Source organism: Sus scrofa, chromosome 1 (assembly GCF_054392235.1).
Source record: "Sus scrofa isolate SSC_HxYL_T2T_F1_AM1 chromosome 1, Sscrofa_HxYL_maternal_Yorkshire_Landrace_v2.0, whole genome shotgun sequence".
NCBI classification, from domain to species: Eukaryota; Metazoa; Chordata; class Mammalia; order Artiodactyla; family Suidae; genus Sus; species Sus scrofa.
In genome coordinates, this window is record NC_139383.1 from 164836431 (window position 1) to 164856040 (window position 19610).

The window sequence follows — 19610 nt, forward strand, 5'->3', positions numbered from 1 at the left end:
CACTGCACAGGCACTCAAAAGTAGAAGTGAATGCAGGAGTTCGCATTGTGGTTCAGTTGGTCTAAGGACCTAACATTATCTCTGTGAGGATGCACATTCAATCCCTGGCCTTGCCAACTGGACTAATGATTTGGCATTGCTGCAAGCTATGGAGTACTGCAGATATGGCTCAGATCCAGTGTTGCCGTGGCTGTGGTGTAGGCTGCAGCTGTAGCTCCGATTCCACCCTTGGCCCCAGAACTATATGCTCCAAGTATGGCTGTAAAAAGAAAAAAATAAAGTCAAGTCTCACCTCCTAATGCAATCTTGATAGCATTTTAAATTACAATTGATGAAATAGAAAACTCAGGTTCTCTTCTCTACATTTCAAATATTCAGTGGCCATGTGTGGCTTTTGGTTGGAGAGCACAGATAGGAAATATTTTATTCATATCAGAAACATTCCAGAGTGTTACCGTTATTGAACCAAATTTGAGTATGCTTGCCATCAGCATGAAAGGCAATTTACTGACACCAGGTTGTGGTGAAGGAAAGTGTAGCATTTATTGCAGGGCACCGGCTGAGGAGTCCAGGGCAGCTGGTGCTCAAAACACCAGAACTCCTCAGTGGGTTTTAGCAAAACCTTTTTAAAGGCCAGGTGAGGGAGGGGAGTCCCAAGGGTATGTGATCAGCTCAGGTGCAGATCTCTGATTGGTTGATGGTGAGACAACAGGGTGGGGTTAATAGTATCATCCTTAGGCCCCAGAAGGCCTGGGGTCTAAGTGTTCCTGTTCTTCAGAACAACTCAGGAAAAATGTATCAGATACTGTTTTCTGGGAACTTCAGAGAGGAGCTAAAGCCATCTTTGTACTTGATATTTTCATTTTATCCTTACCCTCATCTATGAGCTAGGTAGTAGGCAGATTAATATTCTGAGATTATAAAGGAGGTAACTAAGAATGTTAGCTAAAGACAGAGCTGTATAATTAAATTGCACTTTCATTCATTGGATATTTGTTGAATGGCTGCATGAGACATTGGACTTAAAAAGGAAGTTAAGAGAAACTTTTATACATGAAAATATGTTAAAATAATTCATATCTGCACCAGTTCCATCCACTTACTCTTTAATTACTATATTTCTTGTATGGTTATCACTTAGTGTATATTGTCTCAGTTGGTCATTACAACAGTCTTTTGAGATCAGTCTTCTTACTGTTTCACAAATAAACAGGATTAAAGAGATTTTGTTATTTCCAAGTTAAAATAGTAGTGTAATCAAGCTTCAGCCTTTAAATCTCCAGTTCTGGTTCCATCATGAATTTGTTAACAACTCAAAATGGAAAAAGCTGATCCTACCTGTTTAGACATATATACTCTTGAATAATGACTAAGAAAGTGCCCTTCCTCATCTGTATCTGTGATGTGGCCTCCATGTCCAAGGAAGACAGGAGTAGGTGTGTTAAGGTACCTTTTCTAACATGCAGCAGTGTTTAGCACCTCCCTGGAACTCTTCAGATAAAGGGTTTACTTTGAATGCTTATCCTACTATTGATTTCATTGTTGTTAATTTCAGAAGCATTGGGATGGGGCTCAGAACAATAGTTTATTTTCCAATGAGTTTCAGATTTATCACTTCTGTGTATAATCTTTTTTTGTCTTTTTGCCATTTCTTGGGCCACTCCCCTGGCATATGGAGGTTCCCAGGCCAGGGGTCCAATTGGAACTGTAGCAACCCCCCTACGCCAGAGCCACAGCAACGCGGGATCTGAGCCGCATCTGCAACCTACACCACAGCTCATGGCAATGCCGGATCCTAACCCACGGAGCAAGGCCAGGGATCGAACCACGCCACCTCATGGTTCCTAGTTGGATTCGTTAACCACTGAGCCACGACAGGTGTATACTTTATATGCTTTTGTGTATAATCTTTAGAAAATTTGCTTTTGCCCTGGAGTGGAGATGGTAGCCCAATAATTAACCTCTAGTTTTATGTTTATTTTTCTAATTTGTAAATCCAAATCCATAAATACTTTCAGATTTGCATTATATTACTTATTTTATGGGTTTGATAACTCAAAAATGTTTTGTTTAGCAATGGAAGTAACAGAAAAGCACACCTTTTTAAAAATCAGTTAAATCCATCCTTGAACCAGACATTATTGGTAGGCTTTTATATCAGTATTCTTCTTTATGCAGTTATTATAATGATTTTTCATAATTACTTCAGAATTAAATTTGTAATCAGGGCATAATTCTCTTGGATATTATAAATGTTTCCTGTCTGCACATCAGAAGCTTTGATGTTAGAAAAGGGCTAAAATACTTTGGCTTTGTATGTGTGTTGGTGTTTGTTTTACTTGCGAAAAAGGGTTGCAGACTGAAATCAAAATTTCATATAATAAAGAGGAGCAGAGAAATTATAATTAAAAATTATCCCTAATGCCATCATCCAGGAATAACTAATAAGTCAGGAAAACTATTTACTAGGATATATATATGCTTTTGTTTTATCATTCTATCAGTATTTTTCCTACTTTTTAACAAAGTTAGTCATGTTGTGACATTGTTACCTTTTTACCACTTAATTATTACATTTTTTTAATCTATAAATGATCTTCCACAATTATGTACTGTAATGATTTATCTTCTGTTTAGGATATTTGTTATTTTTGCTATTTTTATTTATTTATCTCTTCAGTTATTTCTTTTATTTTTATGTATGTTTAAAGGTGCTATAGTTTGAATTGTTTTGTTCATTAGTTCTTTTTTTACAGTTGATTGTGTGCTTTGAACAACTTCCTAAAAGTGAAATTTAGACATTTAAGATTATGATCCTGTTTCAGGCATTTTATACATATTGCTAGATTCAATATTATAAGCATTTTAATATCTTTACACTAAAATTTATCAACTTTGTTTTGTTTTTAAGAATATGAAGATGGTGATCTATCATCTTGGATCAACAGGGAGAGGTTTCAGAATTATCTTACAATGGATGGCTTCCTCTTGTATGAACTTGGAGACACTGGTAACAAGCATATATACAACACTCCATGACTCTAAAAAAATTTCCTTTGACTGATTACTTAAATCTGTAGCGAATTAGGGTTTTGTTTTGTTTTTGGCCATTCCTACAGCATATAAAAGTTCCAGGGCCAGGGATCAAACCCACGCCACAGTAGTGACTCCAAGCCACTGCAGTGAAAATGCTGGATACTTAACCTTTTGCACCACAAGGGAATTCCTATAAGAAATGAGTTTTTAAATTCTGTTTCATAGTAGCATTCCTTCTTTCAGACCTGCAGTTCAACTTCTAGAGAATATGAAGTAATATTACCAAAGAACATACCTTTACATGTGGAATAATATTAGCTAGAAAGGGTTCATTAATAAAACTGATAGTGATAGGAAAAACAGATCTTGGATAATAAGAAAATGAGAAAAGTAACCAGAAGGCTATACTCAGGAGGCTGAATTTTTTTGTTTGTTTTTTTGTTTTTTTGCCATTTCTTGGGCCGCTCTTGAGGCATATGGAGGTTCCCAGGCTAGGGGTCTAATCAGAGCTGTAGCCGCCGGCCTATGTCAGAGCCATAGCAACTCAGGATCTGAGCCGCATCTGCAACCTACACCACAGCTCACGGCAACACCGGATCCTTAACCCACTGAGCAAGGCCAGGGATCGAACCTGCAACCTCATGGTTCCTAGTCGGATTCGTTAACCACTGCACCACGACGGGGACTCCAAGGCTGACTTTTTAATAGGAGCTGGAATACAACTTATCACAATCTTTGAAAGCCTGCTTGTACTTATGAAGCATAAAATTGGCATGGTTTCTTGAAGCTACATGATTGAAAATGTTAAGCAAAGCAAATATAAATGTAGATGCAGAAAAGAAAGCTCTAAGAAGCTAGAATGGTCTCAAACAGATAGAAACTGCAAAAATTATAACAAGCTAACCATGTAAGTTTTAGTAGGAAGTGTTTTGTAACTTTATAGAAATTTAAAAATAAGAAATAAGTCATGGTTAATGTTACCGCATTTGTGTCTATCCACAACGTTATGATAAGTAGGGTGAAGGTATAGTCTTAGATTAAAAGAATGGGAAAATGTTACTCAAGGCTCAGTTTTTTAATATGAGAAGTATAGGCATAGAATTTCCTTTTCATGATTTCCTCCTTTTGAATCTGATTAAGAATACAAAACAGAAGTGTTCTATCACATCCTTCTGTTACTTGGTAGCTTTCATGGGATGATCTTTGCTCTGTTTCCTCAGCGTGCTTTTTCTGTCTGGTGATGCTTCTGTCTTTGCTGTCCTTGCAGAGAGAGCTGTGCACTAGTTCAGTATTAGAAGTTGATGTGGATACTGTCAAAGACTAGGTTTACTTGCTAATTCATGCAGCCCCATGGAAAAGGAAAGGGGTGAGGGGGAAATGTCAGAATATGGTAGTTCTGCTTTCAGTACAGTGATCATAGGAGGCAGATGACCTCAAGGTAATTGAGATAGGCAGCTTTGGCCCTCTTCAGTGTCTTCTCCCAGGTTAATTTGGAAAGGAGTTGGCTATGGCAGTGTTTGTGTGCCCAATGTGATTGCCCTGATGAGGTGTCAGCTTTGGCTGTGACCCTGCTTTTCTTATCTGGCCACTTGTATAAGCCCTGCAACAGACTCCTTGTCCTTGGTGGCTTAGGGTCTGACTTAGACCCTTAGATCTAAAAACACTTAGGGTCTTTACCAGGGGTTCTGGAGACTGCAGGTCCCTGTGTCTTCTGACTCCTGCCTTTGCTCCTCTCTCTTTTCCAACCAACGTTGACTGTTCAATTTCTTTAAAATTCTGTACACCTTGAACCAGAGCACCATTAGACACTCTGTTTTCTTTGCCTGGAAATGGGCAGTGAATTTATACTCATCTGTCAAACTCAGACCTTAGGACAATCTGTCACTGATCCCTCAGAGTATCTTAGTGTACTTTAATCTTTTATAAACCCCATGTGTCCATCCTCCCAGTTTGTAATTGTTAATCATACGTCTGTGTGATTATCCTTCCCATAGACACTGCTTCTGCAAGAGCAGAGCTGTGTCTGTGCTCTTCACTGTGGCCTCAGGAACTAACCCAGTGCTGGGTACATTGCTCAGTGCTCAGTAATTGTGAAATTAATACTTGAGAAACTACCGGTGTTGGCCTTGGGAAGATGCTGGACATATCGTAGGCAAGAAAAACCTCATGAAGCACCTGAAAATTAAAGATATGTAGTCAGAACCAAACACTGAACAGGAAATGAATATTTCAAGAGAGGAAGTAAGCATTGTGAACTTAAGTTTTTAGCTGAAGATTAAAAGAAGAGTCAAGATTTAAAGGCATGCTTGTGTAGAATTTAAGTATGAAAGTAGAGAAGAAGTATTAGCATATGGGGCTGATACTGAAAGATTATTGATTTAATCCTATGTTTATATACCTACTCGGAGCCAGAAACTACCCCAGTATTTTTGTACATGTAATCTCCTTCCACTCTCCAAATAACTTTGCTATAGATACTAGTTTCTAAAATAAGTTTGATGTTTACTAAGGCTAAGTCACACAGCTAATAGATGATGTGCCTCGTGATCTCCTAGCCTGAACACAGTAGATGCTGCCATATTGTAGGGCCTGGTTTCCTGACTCCAGCACCAATGGTCTGGTTATTACATCATGCTGCCTTCCTAGAGGCTATCAGAAATGAATATCATTTATGTTCTACTTAGGGTTAAATAAATTCGAGTCCATTTCATATTGTTCATTATTACTAGCAAGTAGTAGCACATGGTACCAGAGGGAATAATATTGTTAAAATTTTTTCTTGTTCTATACCATTTTTTTAGAGCTGTGGTAATTTAGTATATTTCTTTCATCAACTTGTTTCTTATAGTTTTAGTTCTCAATAAAATACTTATTTTAGTCAGTTTGTGGGTAACTGAATTGTATTCAAAACATACAGTTTAATACACAAATTGTTAAATATTTACTATTTACATTTGGGGGATGGGAGGTAGGTGGGAATTTATCATTTTGAGTCAGTAATTCACTGTTTCACTCTCGTAAGCATAACGTGTGTAAGATAATTGAATTCTGAAAACTGTATACTAATTCCTTATTCATAGCTGCAGTAATAATTGAGATGTTTGTATAATGAGGGTTATATTGAATTTAGATGTCATTCCTAATTTCAGGAAAGCTCGTGGCTATTGCAGTTGTTGATGAGAAAAATACATCAATTGAACATACCAGGTATAGTGTTTTGAAATAGTTTTAAGCTTCAAATATCATCCAATTCAGACTTTACATGGCGTCAGATAAACTTGATATAGTATCTTACTTTTCCTGTAGTATTAGATATTAGATAAGGCAGCCAGTATCATAATTGAATATATTTTTCAGGTTAATGATATGGACTATTCATGTGGTTTTGTTCTTTCACAGATTAAAGTCAGTTATTCAGGAAGTTGCTAGAGATTATAGAGACCAGTTCCACAGGTAAATGTTTGCATTCTGGAAGATTTCATTTTCTTTGTTGAATTATGTTTTGTAATACAGCAAATTAAAAACAGGAATATTTCATACTTTCAAAGATGAATCAAGGAACTGAAGTGAATTACAGCATGTTTCATTTCTGTATAAATTGTTTGGACTTGAAGTTTGTTGCCATCTGCAGCAATAATTTCCCTCAGTCTATATACATTGTTTCTGCAGCTCTCAGAAAAGTAAAAGCAATTTAACTGATGAGGTTTTTCAACCGTAATGTATTCTATGGTTTGTGACTGTAACTCTTGAGAACTAAATAGACAAATTCAGAAGAGAGCAAGGTCACTTTGGCTTGAGATAATGGAATTAGCTTCTTCCAAATTCTTGTTAATGTTGATTTTTCGACCTCTTCCCATGAATCACAATTTTTTTGTTTGTTTGTTTTTGTTTTTGGCTGCATCTCTGGCATGTGGAAGTTCCTGGGCCAGCACTACAGGCAACCTAAGCCACTGCACCACAAGAGAACTCTGAATCATTAATGTTCTTAATGGCATCTAAAATGGTGAATCCTTTCCAGAGGTTTTCAATTTACTTTGCCCAAATCCATCAGAGAAATCACTATCCATGGCAGCTATGGCCTTAGGAAATGTGTGTCTTCAATAATAAGACTTGAAAGTCAGAATGACTCCTTGATCCATGGGCTGCAGAATGGATGTTTTGTTAGCAGGCATGAAAACAACATCAGTCTCATTGTCCATCTCCATTGGAGATCTTGGGCGACCAGGTATACTGTCAATGAGCAATAATACTTTGAAAGGAATCATTTTTTCTGACCATTAGGTCCCAACCGTGGGTCTTAAAGTATTCAGTAAACCATGTTATAAGTAGATGTGTTGCCTCCAGGTTTTGTTCATGATTAGAGTGCAGGCAGAGTAGATTTAGCACCTTTAACTTCCTTCAAGAACTTTTCTTTTGCATCACAGTATGGCTAACTCTTTGGTGCAAGAGGCCTAGCATTCAGTCTGTCTCTGCTTTTGACTCACTTTCCTCATTAAGCTTGAATTTTTGTAGCTTTTAAGGTGAGAAATATAGGACTCTGGCTTGAACATTCAGAGACCGTTGTATGGCTATTAACTGGTATGATATCAGTATTGTTGTATCTCAGGGAATAGGGAGACTTGAGGAGAGGGAGAGAGATGGGGAGACAGCTGGAGTGGCCAGAACATACACAATGTTTATTACTTAAGTGGTCTTGTATGCACGCAGTTCATGGTACCCCCAAATATCAACATAGTAATATCAAAGATCACTGCTCATAGATCACTATAGCAGATATAATAATAATGAAAAAATTTTAAATATTGTAAGAATTATCAAAAATGGCAATGATAGCCTTGTTTAGTGCAGGGTTGCCACAAACCTTAAATTTATAAAAAACACGATACTTGGAAACTTAAAGCAAAACACACTAAAATGAGGCTGCCTCTCTACTCTTACATTTGAGATAAAGTTAAATAAGCAATCACAATCAGATAAAGACAGATGATTGTAACAGAAACTCAAAGAATAACAGAACATTAAAAAATAGGTGATTTTTTCCTGTTTGCTGCATCAGTTAGTTACTGTCATGAGTCAATATACATTTGTTACACTTAGTTATTATCCCCCTTTTATTCTGAATCTTCTAATGATGTATCAATGATATGTATTTCTGCTGTTACATACTATAAAACCAAATAGAAGTATCTTAAAGGTTTGCACAATTCTTCAGTGTGTTTGTATCATAAGAGCCAGAAAAATTTATACTTTACTCTTTTTTGCATTTATTATATGTGATTTATATGTTAAATGTTTACAGCGTTTACATGTTTACCAAGCCCTAAGTTTAGTTCTTTGTATTTGTCCCTTTTTTTGCATTTAATATTGTTCTCTTTCTCTCTTTCTCTTTTTTTTTCCTTCTTCTTGTTTAGGGATTTTCAGTTTGGCCATATGGATGGAAATGAATATATAAATACCTTGCTGATGGAGTAAGTAAAATATTAAATGATGAAATGATTTTGTGTTCAATTCCATCAATTTTTAAATTTCTGTTTCTCAGAGACAGGCAGAAGGACTAATAGCTGAAAAAACAAACCTTTGGTATGTGGTGATGCAGGTATTCTCCCATTAAATATTGTACTTCAGTTTTTAAATCTATATTTTAATCTTAATATAACTTTAATATTGTTCTATACTAAAAACTCCTAATTTAATGTTGATAACTTATAGTACTTGAGAAAGAAAATGCCAAACTTGTAAATTTTGTGGTTTCTGTTAATATACACCTTAAGTTCAGTTTTTAATAACTAACTTAAGTAGAAAATTTTTCTTATTTTTTATTTTTTTACTTTTTTTGCCTTTTTTAGGGCCCCACCTGCAGCATATGGAGATTCCCAGGCTAGGGGTCGAATCAGCTATAGCTGCCGGCCTATACCACAGCCACAGCAATGTGGGATCCAAGCCATGTCTGCGACCTACACGGCACCTCACAGCAATGCCGGATCTTTAACCCACTGAGCAAGGCTAGGGCTTGAACCTGCATCCTCATGGATACTAGTCAGATTCGTTTCTGCTATGCCACAATGGGAACTCCTTCTTAAGTAGAAAATTTTTAACATTTAAGAATTAATTGCTATTCTAGAATTTATTTTAACATACTTAAAATAACTCAATAGAAAATATGCAATTTTAAAATAATATTATTGAGTATGTTTATGTTATAAAGCTCTGATTGTTACTTCAAGGAATTGATATTAGAAAACACATACCATACCTATATTGAATTAATAAATTTCAAATAAAAGCCTACTCTATTCAGTAGGCATTCAGTGGTATTTGCTTATATATTGTGTTTGGTCTTATTGATTCAGAAAATGAGTAAATTAGAATCCCTGTCTTCAGATGCTTATAGTCTGCTGGGTAAGGCAGCGTGATGAATACAGCACTATATGAGAAGGTCTCTGTGGTACAGAACTCTGAAAACAGAAACACCCCACCCTTACCCCAGTCCCAATGCACAGTAAAGCAGAAGGGTTTAGAAAACATTTGCCAGAGGAGGCAGTAATTATGAGAAAAAGAATGTGTGTATATATATGTATGATATATATGTATGACTGGGTCCCTATACTGTAGAGCAGAAATTAACATGACACTGTAAGTCAACCATAATTTAAAAAGAGAGCAAGAGAAAGACATTCTAAAGAATGAGAAGTTAGCTGAAGCCTGCAGAGAGGTTATTTCAGGCAGAGCATAATAACAGACACAACAGCATTTGGAAAATGGGACTTAAAATAGCCTGGATGTGAAGATGGGGAAAGCCCTAAAGAACTTGTCTGGTGGCATTGAGGCCCAGTTAAAACAGATGGTACCCTGTTGGTTCCTCTCTTGCTTTGCTTGGCAGCTTTGGTGTAGCAGACACCTTCCTTCATTGCTACAAGGCATTAGGTTAAATGAATGTCTGCCATTTTCCAACTAAGAAAACTGGGGAAATAAAAACCCACAGTAACATGCATAATTTTCAAATAAGTGCATGAAGTTAAAACATAGCATTTTCTTTACTCATTTATAGTCAATTCATTATCCTTATTCCAATAAGAGTTTGAGAGGGCGGGTTTACCAAAGATATAAAGTACTAGATATAATGTATAATGAAGAAATTAAGACAAAGGTAAATGAAATAGTTACACAATTTTTAAAGGTACTTAAGTTGAGTTTAATACTCCAGACAGAGTAGAAAAACATTTACACATTTCCCATCACCTATAAAATAATTTTTACCTAGAGGAGTATGGTTGACCTGGTGGAAACCTAAGAGAAATTGCTATGTTATATAATCTCATTTCTATTGTAGTAGAAATATATTTTAATAGAATTTTTACAGTATATGTAGTAGGGACTTTGATATAGCCCTTTTTTAATGTCCTTGTAAGCCAATAAAGTGATGCAGTGTAACATTATTGGCAAAGGGCCAAAGCAGTTTGCATCTGATAACTCCTTAATCAGAATAATATTCAGAATTTCTAGGGATGGATGGACATTCCTTCCTTCATGAGAAGTATTTCTAATTCGAGTTGTGCGATAGTAGAAATTTTGCTACAGTTATGGTCAAAGAACAATAATCTCTACCACCAACCCCTTATTTTTTTTTAATTTATTTGCTTTTTTTGAAAGAAGAGAGAAGGCATATAATGATTGTTATATAATAAGCAAAAGGCCTTAATGAGCACTTTACCGTGTCACCACCTCTGGACTAAGTGGTCAATGTATGTTTTCTAACTTTTACAGTGACTCAGTAAGGTGTAAGTACTATTATTATTTCCATTTTATATAGATGGGAAATTGAAATTTCTTAGAAGAAACTCAAGGAAGTTAAATAATATGCCAAAGGATGCCCAACAAGTAAGTCAAAGAGATCCAGTCCTTAAATCCAGATCTCTCTTACTCCCAAAGCTCTTAATTCCTATAACATCAATATTGACAGATAAATTAGTAGAATCTAGTTAACTGTTGATGCCTAAAAGTTTTTAAGTTAGGGAAAATATGATATCATATAAGGTAGTTATTCTGTAGCATTGAGTATGTTTTTTACTTTTTCTCAAGAAAATAGGGTACTCTCAGACCTTTGTCTATTAAATTATTTTGTATTAGGTTTTTGTGAGTATCATTAAGAGGGAATAGGATGAGGTATTATTTTTTATAGTTATTCAAATTCAATTTTTTCAGAACAAATTGTTTCTAGTTCAGCTGTATATTTAACTTTTTCATAAGACGTATTTTTATAGGAAGGCCAGTTTCTAATCCATTCCATAAAAATAGAATTTTTTTTGATACTGATGCATTATGATGATAACCAGTAACTAAACTGCTCTAAGTCAGAAAGTTGTCTCATATTCTTATATTAACAAGAATGAAGCTGTTTTTTTTGTTTGTTTGTTTTTGTCTTTCTTGCCTTTTCTAGGGCTGCTCCCCCGGCATATGGAGGTTCCCAGGCTAGGGGTCTAATTGGAGCTGTAGCTGCTGGCTTATGTCAGAGCCATAGCAGCGCCGGATCTGAGCCGCATCTATGACCTACACCACAGCTCACAGCAATGCCGGATCCTTAACCCACTGAGCAGGCCAGGGATCAAACCTGCAACCTTGTGGTTCTTAGTCGGATTTGTTAACCACTGAGCCACAACGGGAACTCCTGTGTTTTTTTGTTTTCTTTTTAAATTACACAGTTAACTCTTGCCTGATATTAATAGTGGATAATAAAGCACCCTGATACCCAGTAGCATAAAGCAGTAATCATTTATTGTTTCTTTCTTGTATGGGGTTGGCTGACACTGTCTAGACGCAGCCGGATGTGGCTCCAGGCTGTCAGTTAGGTTCAGGTCTATCCCACGTGTCTTCCACATCCTTCACCCTGGAGAGATATTTTCCTGGGGAGGTTCTGGTAATCACACAAACACAAGAAGGCAAGTGCATTTCAAACCTCTGATTCAGTCATTTCTGTGCCTTCCTGTTGTAGATCACACAGTTGAGCCCAACATCAGGGATCAGATGAGCATGTTTTGTCTCACTGGAAGAAGGACGTGGCTTGGGGGGCATAGAGAGTTATAAGCAAAAGAGCAATCTCCTGGACTCAGTTACTTGTGTGCTGATAATGCAGTGGTGCAAATTGTTTCTGCTCTAGAGTTTTGTACTTTTGCATCATACATCCATCTACACATGTGAATAACCATAAACTGATGTGTAGGTGGCATACAGAATTAAGTACCTTCCTTTTATGATGATGTAAAGACCTATCCTTGAAGGAAAAAATTAAAGATTATTTAAAGTAAATGACACATTAGTAATATTGCAGTTTTTGTCTGCAAGCTGAATTGATGTTTAGTGTATCACTGAAGCATCCGTGAGGTTGGGGTGATTATATTGTGGGGTAGTTGGGAATTCAGAGAATTTGTAGTAATATTTATTGAACCTGTATTATGTACAAGAATGTGCTGGATATTCAGCTTGAATTTTCTCATTTAATTTCTATAACAAGATAGGTACCCTCCCCTTTATATATTTATAAATGGAAAACAGGCTTAAACTAAGTTATGGGAAAGCATTAGATTTGAACACAGGCATTGACTCTGGAGAATAGCTCTTCTCACTCTAGTTGCCTGAACACCATTTACTGAATTGGGTTTTTTATGATTAACAGTGATGGTATTTAAGATAAAAGTTATCACAAGGAATAATATTGCCCATAAACTGATATTTCATATGTCATCATTTTTATCCTTAGGTTTAATTGTGAATACTCAGCTCTCTGTTCTTGTGTGCTAGAATGTTTTTCATAAATGTTACTTAGCTATTTTTTAAATTGATGCACAATATCTCCTTTTATACTTTATTTAGGTATGATACAAATAAATATCAGAATATTTGTTGCCTCTGTGTTTAATGTTTACTTTGATTTCTTTTTCTATTTTTAGTGAGTTGAAAGTCCCAACTGTGGTCGTACTGAATACTTCAAACCAACAATACTTTTTACTAGATAGGCAGATTAAGAATGCAGAAGACATGGTCCAGTTCATTAATAACATTTTGGATGGCACAGTAAATGTAAGCTGTTTACTTTAATTTCAAAGGGGTGATGGGAGGAGAAAAGAGTTCTGATTCTGAAAGGAAGAGTCAGCCATCACCTGGGGTGAGGGGCCAGCCTCCATCCTTGCTTCTCTCACATTATAGGTAGAGTCATATTCCCAGGACCTGAGTGGCAGAGGCTGCTAGTGGGTGGGATGTTCCTTTAAGGGTTATTTGGAATTTAGGTTGTCATAGTAATTGGGAGACATGTTGGCCTTTAGAATCAGATGCCCAAGGATGGCATTTAGAGTCAGATGGCTGAGGATGCTCTGAGGGCTGCAGGGCACAGAGTTGTCTGATAGTGAACTTTCCTGGCTCTCATTATATCTCTGGATTCAAGAGTATAATTAGATTCAGTTATTTAGACTGGCTTTCTTTAAAAAAAAAAAATGTGAATTATACCTGTTTCTTAAAAGATAGGGAAATGTATTGAGAATCAGCCCCAGTTCCAAATGTAATCATGTAAAATATTTCTTAGAAATAATAGAGATAATCTTAACTTTTTTTTTTCCAGAAGGCATTCTGCAGTATTTTTCAAACTCGGTCGTAACCTGTATTAGAGGGTTATGAAATCACTTCAGCAGGCTGTGACCAACAATGCATCTTAATCAGTATATTAGAATAAAACAGAAAAAAAAAACCAAACAAACATGAGATATCAGTGCTTTCCTGAACTTTATTATTTCGTGAGACTTGTTTCAGCTTTACAAACTATACTTGAAAGTTGGCTAACAGATTAACAAGTATTTCTTTGAAAGCACTCTTAATCACATAGTAGGAATGTTATATTTGTGACGATAACACTTACTGAAATGAAGTTCCCCTGTGTAAGTGAGAACCCTTCTGTTTGTAAGTAAGTGAAATTCAAGGAATGTGCCAGACAGACTTCACAGATGGCTGGTGCATGAATTTGATTGATTTTTATCAGGAATTTTTCTCCCTCTACCTTGCATTACTTTTTTCATTTTGGCTTCCACACTAAGGGAAACTCTACCTAGAAGATAGCAAAAATAAACGTAACCCTCTCTCAGCCACACGCACAGAATAGGCAGGCCTCACTCCAGGTGGGTCAGTCTCAGCTGAGCAGCTTGGATTGTGAACAGGGAGAGTACATTTTCAGAGGCGAATCAGACTGTGTTCACACAGGAAAGCAGAAGGAAGGCAGGACAGAAAAACCAGTAAATGTTTCCTACGTGGCTCTTTCAGGTGCTTTATGTAATCTTGTGGTCAGCCCTTAACCTGCAGTTGTAAAATGCTCAGAAAAATGAAGTCATACTATTTAAGTAACAATTTTTTTTTTCTAATTAAATTTAAGGCCCAAGGAGGTGATAGCATTGTCCAGAGATTGAAAAGAATAGTATTTGATGCCAAATCTACTATTGTGGTAAGTTGTGACAGTTCAGTGTCACTGATAATACCTTAGGTTATATCTAAGGTAAAATATGGAGTTTCAAAGGAATTGGTAAAAATGTATCTTCTTAACTTGCACATTAAGAACTAGTCCATGTTTATGTTAAGAAAAGTTACTCATCAGGTGGAAATTAAGTTTCAGTTATTCATTTCTGTTTGATTATAAGTTAACTAGAATTCAGAATCACTCAGCTTGATAGCACAACTTTGAGAGTTTCATTCTTCTCCCTGCTCTTTTCAGCCCTTGGATCTGAACCCTTCTTACTGAGATCTCTTACTATCCCAGTCTCAACTTTTAGGCAGCTTAGTGTAGGGCAACCCTAAATTTGTTGGAGTCTTAAATTTAGGTCTGGTTGTTGCTGTCTTGAGCTACTCCAAGGGAATTTTCAATCACTATGGCCAAAAGCAAAGTGGAGCTAATAATCTCCTTCTATTGGTGAAAAGTAAATTCTGATAACCTCTTACTTACTCCATGTATCCTTTGGTTTCTCAGTTACCTTCTTTCCATGGATTGGGCTCATACCACATTATGTCTGGTTGCTGCTCCAGCCACCACTTGGTTTCCTCACTTCCCCAGGCCCTGTCTCCAGTCCATTCTGTACATCTCTACATAATTAATAATACCAAAGCAATTGGTTTTGATCACTTTCTTTCCCGTCTCCAGTGATGCACATCAGAATTCCCTGTCCTTAGTCTTTGAGCTCATGCTGTACCTTGGTCTGCATTTTTCTTACTCACACTTAAATTTCTGCCTCAACACATCTTTATTATGTGAAGCCTTATTACATTATCTCAAGCCGAAGTGACCTTGCTCTCCTCTGAATTGCCTATTTAGTTCTCAAGAGTCACAACCCATAGAATATATTATGGTTGAAAACCCTGATCAGTTAAATTGCTTTTACTTTTCTGGGAGCTGAGGAGACAGTATATAGACTGAGGGAAATTATTGCTGCTTTAGTGCTAACCAGAAAAGTAAAAAATGTTAAAAATGTTGGGTAAAGAGATACTGCCTTCTTTAACCAGCCTTCTCAGTAGCAGATAGATTCCTGCAGCCAAGATTCAGCTGTTGGGCACATAAAGCCATCTCAAAGAGACCTTTGTGATTTATGTAAGAAAAATAAATGTCTCTAAAGGTAATGGAGAATTTGGTACCTTTTTCTGCTGCCAGTAGCTGGTTACACAAACACACACACACACAAGTATACAATTTCTATCTCTTACAATGTCTTTAACATGGTAGTTACTACAGAAAAAATGACATTGGAGAAAAAAGAATCTATACACTTAGGTGTAACTGGGTCACCATGCTGTACAGTAGAAAATTGACAGAACACTGTAAAGCAGCTATAATGAAAAATAAAAATCATTATATTAAAAAAAGAAAGAAATGTTGACATTGATTCATTGGAAGTAAAAGCAGGTTGGATGGCAGCAAGAGGAAGAAATTTGTGGAGTTTTAAGTTCATTTGTGCATTTTATGTCGGGATCCATCTGTGGGAATTGAGCTGCACTTCTCTTTCCACAGTCTATATTCAAGAGCTCTCCACTCATGGGCTGCTTTCTCTTTGGCCTGCCACTGGGTGTCATCAGCATCATGTGCTACGGCATCTACACAGCCGACACAGATGGAGGTTACATAGAAGAACGATATGAAGTGTCCAAAAGTGAGACAGAAAGCCCAGAACCGGTAGAAGAGAGCAAAGAACAGCAGGAGCCCAGGAGCGGAGACCCTCTGGTGCCTGCGGTGCAAGAACCCAAAGATGTATTAGAGAAGAAGAAAGATTGAGACTTTACTAGGATAAAATATTTGATAGGATTTCAAATTATTAAGGAGTCTATTTATTGAATTTAGACATTTAATCATGACCTCTAAAGAAGAGAACATGGCATTTGTATTTTGCTATTATCAACTGCATGGGTTATAAAACTGTCCTTCCGTAAATGGGGAGATCTTTGGAGTGAAGAGATGAAATGTTTGTCTAAAACAAACAAAATCAAAACTCCATCAAAGTTTACCTTACAGATGTTGTTATACCAGATCAGTTCTATTCGCATGTTTCTCTATCTGAAAAGTCTGTGACAAAGTTAATATTCTTGGGCAGAATATTTAAATTGGCTGGTCAGGTGGAAGATCCACGTGTGATAGGGAAATAAAACCTTCACCCCTATCATCCATTCTCCTCATGTTTTGGGAAAGATTTCTATGGACAAAATTAAGTCTTTAAAATTTAGACACTTTAAGGAAAACTAGTAACTTTTTCCAAGTATCAAATTAAGGTTATGAGATGAAAAATAATTTGGTTTTATATAGAATAGTGATTTTATTTTGTTATTACTTTTAAAGGAGAGGAAGTGTTGCTTTTTATCTTTATACTCAGTTGCATTATAAAATTTTCATATGGGCCAACATAGTGGGGAAAAAAAAATAGACTTCAGTTTAATCTTTGCAGCATAAACAGGATTTACTTGGATCCGTGATTTCAAATGATGCCCTGGACACTCAGAAGGTGTCTTGGTACAAGAAGGGGGCAGGGTGTGTCTCTGTTACTGCTGTGCTGGTTTAGCCAGAACAGCCTGCTTTTATTTTTGTTTATATTTTGGGAGTTCTTCTGAAAGATTTCTTTGATAAAAAGCTCCTGCTGCTTTTTAAAAAGTAATATATATCCTATTTTTATGTTGATGTTAATGATAACTTATGATCTAATGTATATGTGATGTGTATATATCTTTTGTATACACATCACACATACATATACACATGTAAAATTTATTGACATGTAATATTATGGGCATGTCTATGTTCATAATGAGTCATGAGTGACATAATCAGCCTTTTAAGAAAATTCAGGTCCAAGATTAAAAAGATCTGCCAGTTACCTTCTCCATCCTCCCAGTTCTGTTATCCAGTTTATCCTCTCATCTCTTCATAATGGGATAACATAGGAATTCTCTACCAAGTAATGTACAAAAATTGATATTTTCTTTTATAATGGTATGGAATGTTCATTGTAGATTAGTTTATTTTTGAGGCTTTCATTTTAGCTAAGTTTAGGATTTTTAGTAGGTGACTATTGGGTAATTATTCATTGAGTTAGTAAACATTTAAAAATGTGTTATCACTTTAAAAATATGTAATTCATGGTCATGATGCTGAAGCTGTTTAGGGCTATGGTCCCCAGGGCAGCCTGTGGTTGTTTCTGATATCATGCTGATCAATACTAACCTGAAGCTCTCGTTATCCTAAGTGTTAAGGAGTGACTAGTAATTGCTTTCTTACACTTATTAGTATATAATAATTACTTATTCTTAAGTACCCCTTTGATTTTGGCACCCCGTTATTACAGTTTTTATAAATGAGGAACATACTCAGTCACAGGAAATTTCAGGAAATACTGAAATGAAACGTTATTCTTAAGTAGAAATTGGAGATAAATGCTGTTAATTTAACAAGGACATTCCTGTCTAAAGAGTAATAGCGATTCTTTTGAAGGATAAGTATTAATGTCCGCAGTGGCCAAGCTTGTTTGCGGCAGTGAGAAGCTCAGGTAAGCACAGGTGCCTCATTTGAGTCTCAGCCTAGTAGGAAAGTAAAAAGCTTAGCCACCACCACTGACAGGGGAAAGTGTTGTAAAAATGTCATTGCTTTTTTTCTTCATGCTTATCACTGTCATATCTGTCATCTGCACAGTTTTGTCTTTTGTCAAGCACACCTATAAATTAAAAAGCAAAACAGGGAAAAGGAAAAAAAAAAAAGCAAAGCTTAATATGTATCAACAAAATCCAGTGATCTTTGTATTCTGAGATTTTCTTGTTTATAAATTAATGCCTTAGTTTTCTGTTATCTTTTCACAAGTCTATACTGTTGCCTCATATTCTGTTTGTGTTTTAAATGTGTAAATGGTTTATAAGTGAATAATTATTTTGTATTAAAATTTTGCCTTTTATTTGTCTCTAGGATACTGTCTCAGTAGCCTTACAAAAGAGATTTAAAATGTTTGCTCACTAGTGAGGTTTTCTCCTCAATGTGATATCAGAGTTTACTAGGAATGCTATTTTTATTTCAGGAAAAATTATTTCAAAATAAAGGTAGGTTTCTCCATGAGTCTGTTAGAAGAACATAGACAACCCAGTTGAGTGGTGCATCCTGCTTTGATTACATGTCCATAGGTGGACAGTCCTTCAGTAAATTGGAGTTTTGCCTTCTCTTTCAGTTGCAATAAAGTTCTGCTTCTAACTTCTGAAGTTCAAAATTTTAGATGCTTACTATTGCTGACTCTGGTGCTCAGACAGTTTTTAAAGCTATTTCAAAGAGAGAAAGTGCACATGTTTTTATTGAGCTATGCACCCTGTTACAGCTTGCGGTCTTTTTTGTTTCATCATATCCATTGATATTTCTCTAGCTATTTGAAACTGCTATCTGAAACTTATCTGAGGTGTATTAGACCTGGCATTTTCATTTTATTCTTCACACATACTGCTCCCTGGTATCTGAATTAGAAATAACATTACGAGCCAAATACCTAGAGGCTGAAGGACGGGTCTATATGAATAGCAAAACAGTTAACTATATTGATTTTATTTAGCGGATTTCTGTTCTTGTGATGTTTCTTGTATTTTTGTTTCAGGGACTTTTTGGGGATTGATTTTTCAAGATGTGATTTAAATATTTTCATCATTGCTTCATATAATATGGAGGTAGGACAGGGAAAAATTACTCAGCTATTCTTAATATGCAGAAATTGTTCAAACAAACGACTATAGGATGTTAGACTATCAATTAAATGGTGGAATTAGGTTTACCATTTTATTTTTATAAATATATATTTTTTCTGAATGTGTCTGAGTCCAAGAGTGGGCAAAAAATATTTTCTACTTTGGACTAATCTATAAAGGTTTTTGAAAGTCTGTATTACTAACTTGTTGATGTCATGATACCTGCCTTAAGGCACCAGTTGTAAACCTTCATTTTTCTAAAATAAATTAATTGAAAACATAATTGTTTATTTTTACTGTTTATCTTTTGGTTTTCTGGGACATAAATATTTCTCTGTGCAAGCAGAGAGGACACC

The 19610-nt window shown here is 35.9% G+C and overlaps 1 protein-coding gene across 5 annotated transcripts in view; it reads left to right on the top strand.

Annotated features, from left to right (window-relative positions):
• TMX3 (thioredoxin related transmembrane protein 3) overlaps positions 1 to 19537 on the top strand; it is a 43067-nt gene extending 23530 nt beyond the window's left edge. For 3 of the 5 annotated variants that reach the window (XM_005654478.4, XM_085018182.1, XM_085018192.1), the window contains 7 exons: positions 2912 to 3010; positions 6186 to 6243; positions 6436 to 6489; positions 8448 to 8504; positions 12981 to 13110; positions 14447 to 14515; positions 16067 to 19537. In XM_005654478.4, coding sequence (XP_005654535.1) covers positions 2912 to 3010; positions 6186 to 6243; positions 6436 to 6489; positions 8448 to 8504; positions 12981 to 13110; positions 14447 to 14515; positions 16067 to 16327 — 728 coding nt within the window. In that variant the 3' untranslated portion in view covers positions 16328 to 19537. Of the gene's footprint in view, positions 1 to 2911; positions 3354 to 3526; positions 5199 to 6185; positions 6244 to 6435; positions 6490 to 8447; positions 8505 to 10846; positions 10915 to 12980; positions 13111 to 14446; positions 14516 to 16066 lie in introns of those variants that run through there. The other 2 variants (XR_002345979.2, XR_014841116.1) reach the window with 2 other exon arrangements.
• Positions 19538 to 19610: the final 73 nt, after the last annotated feature.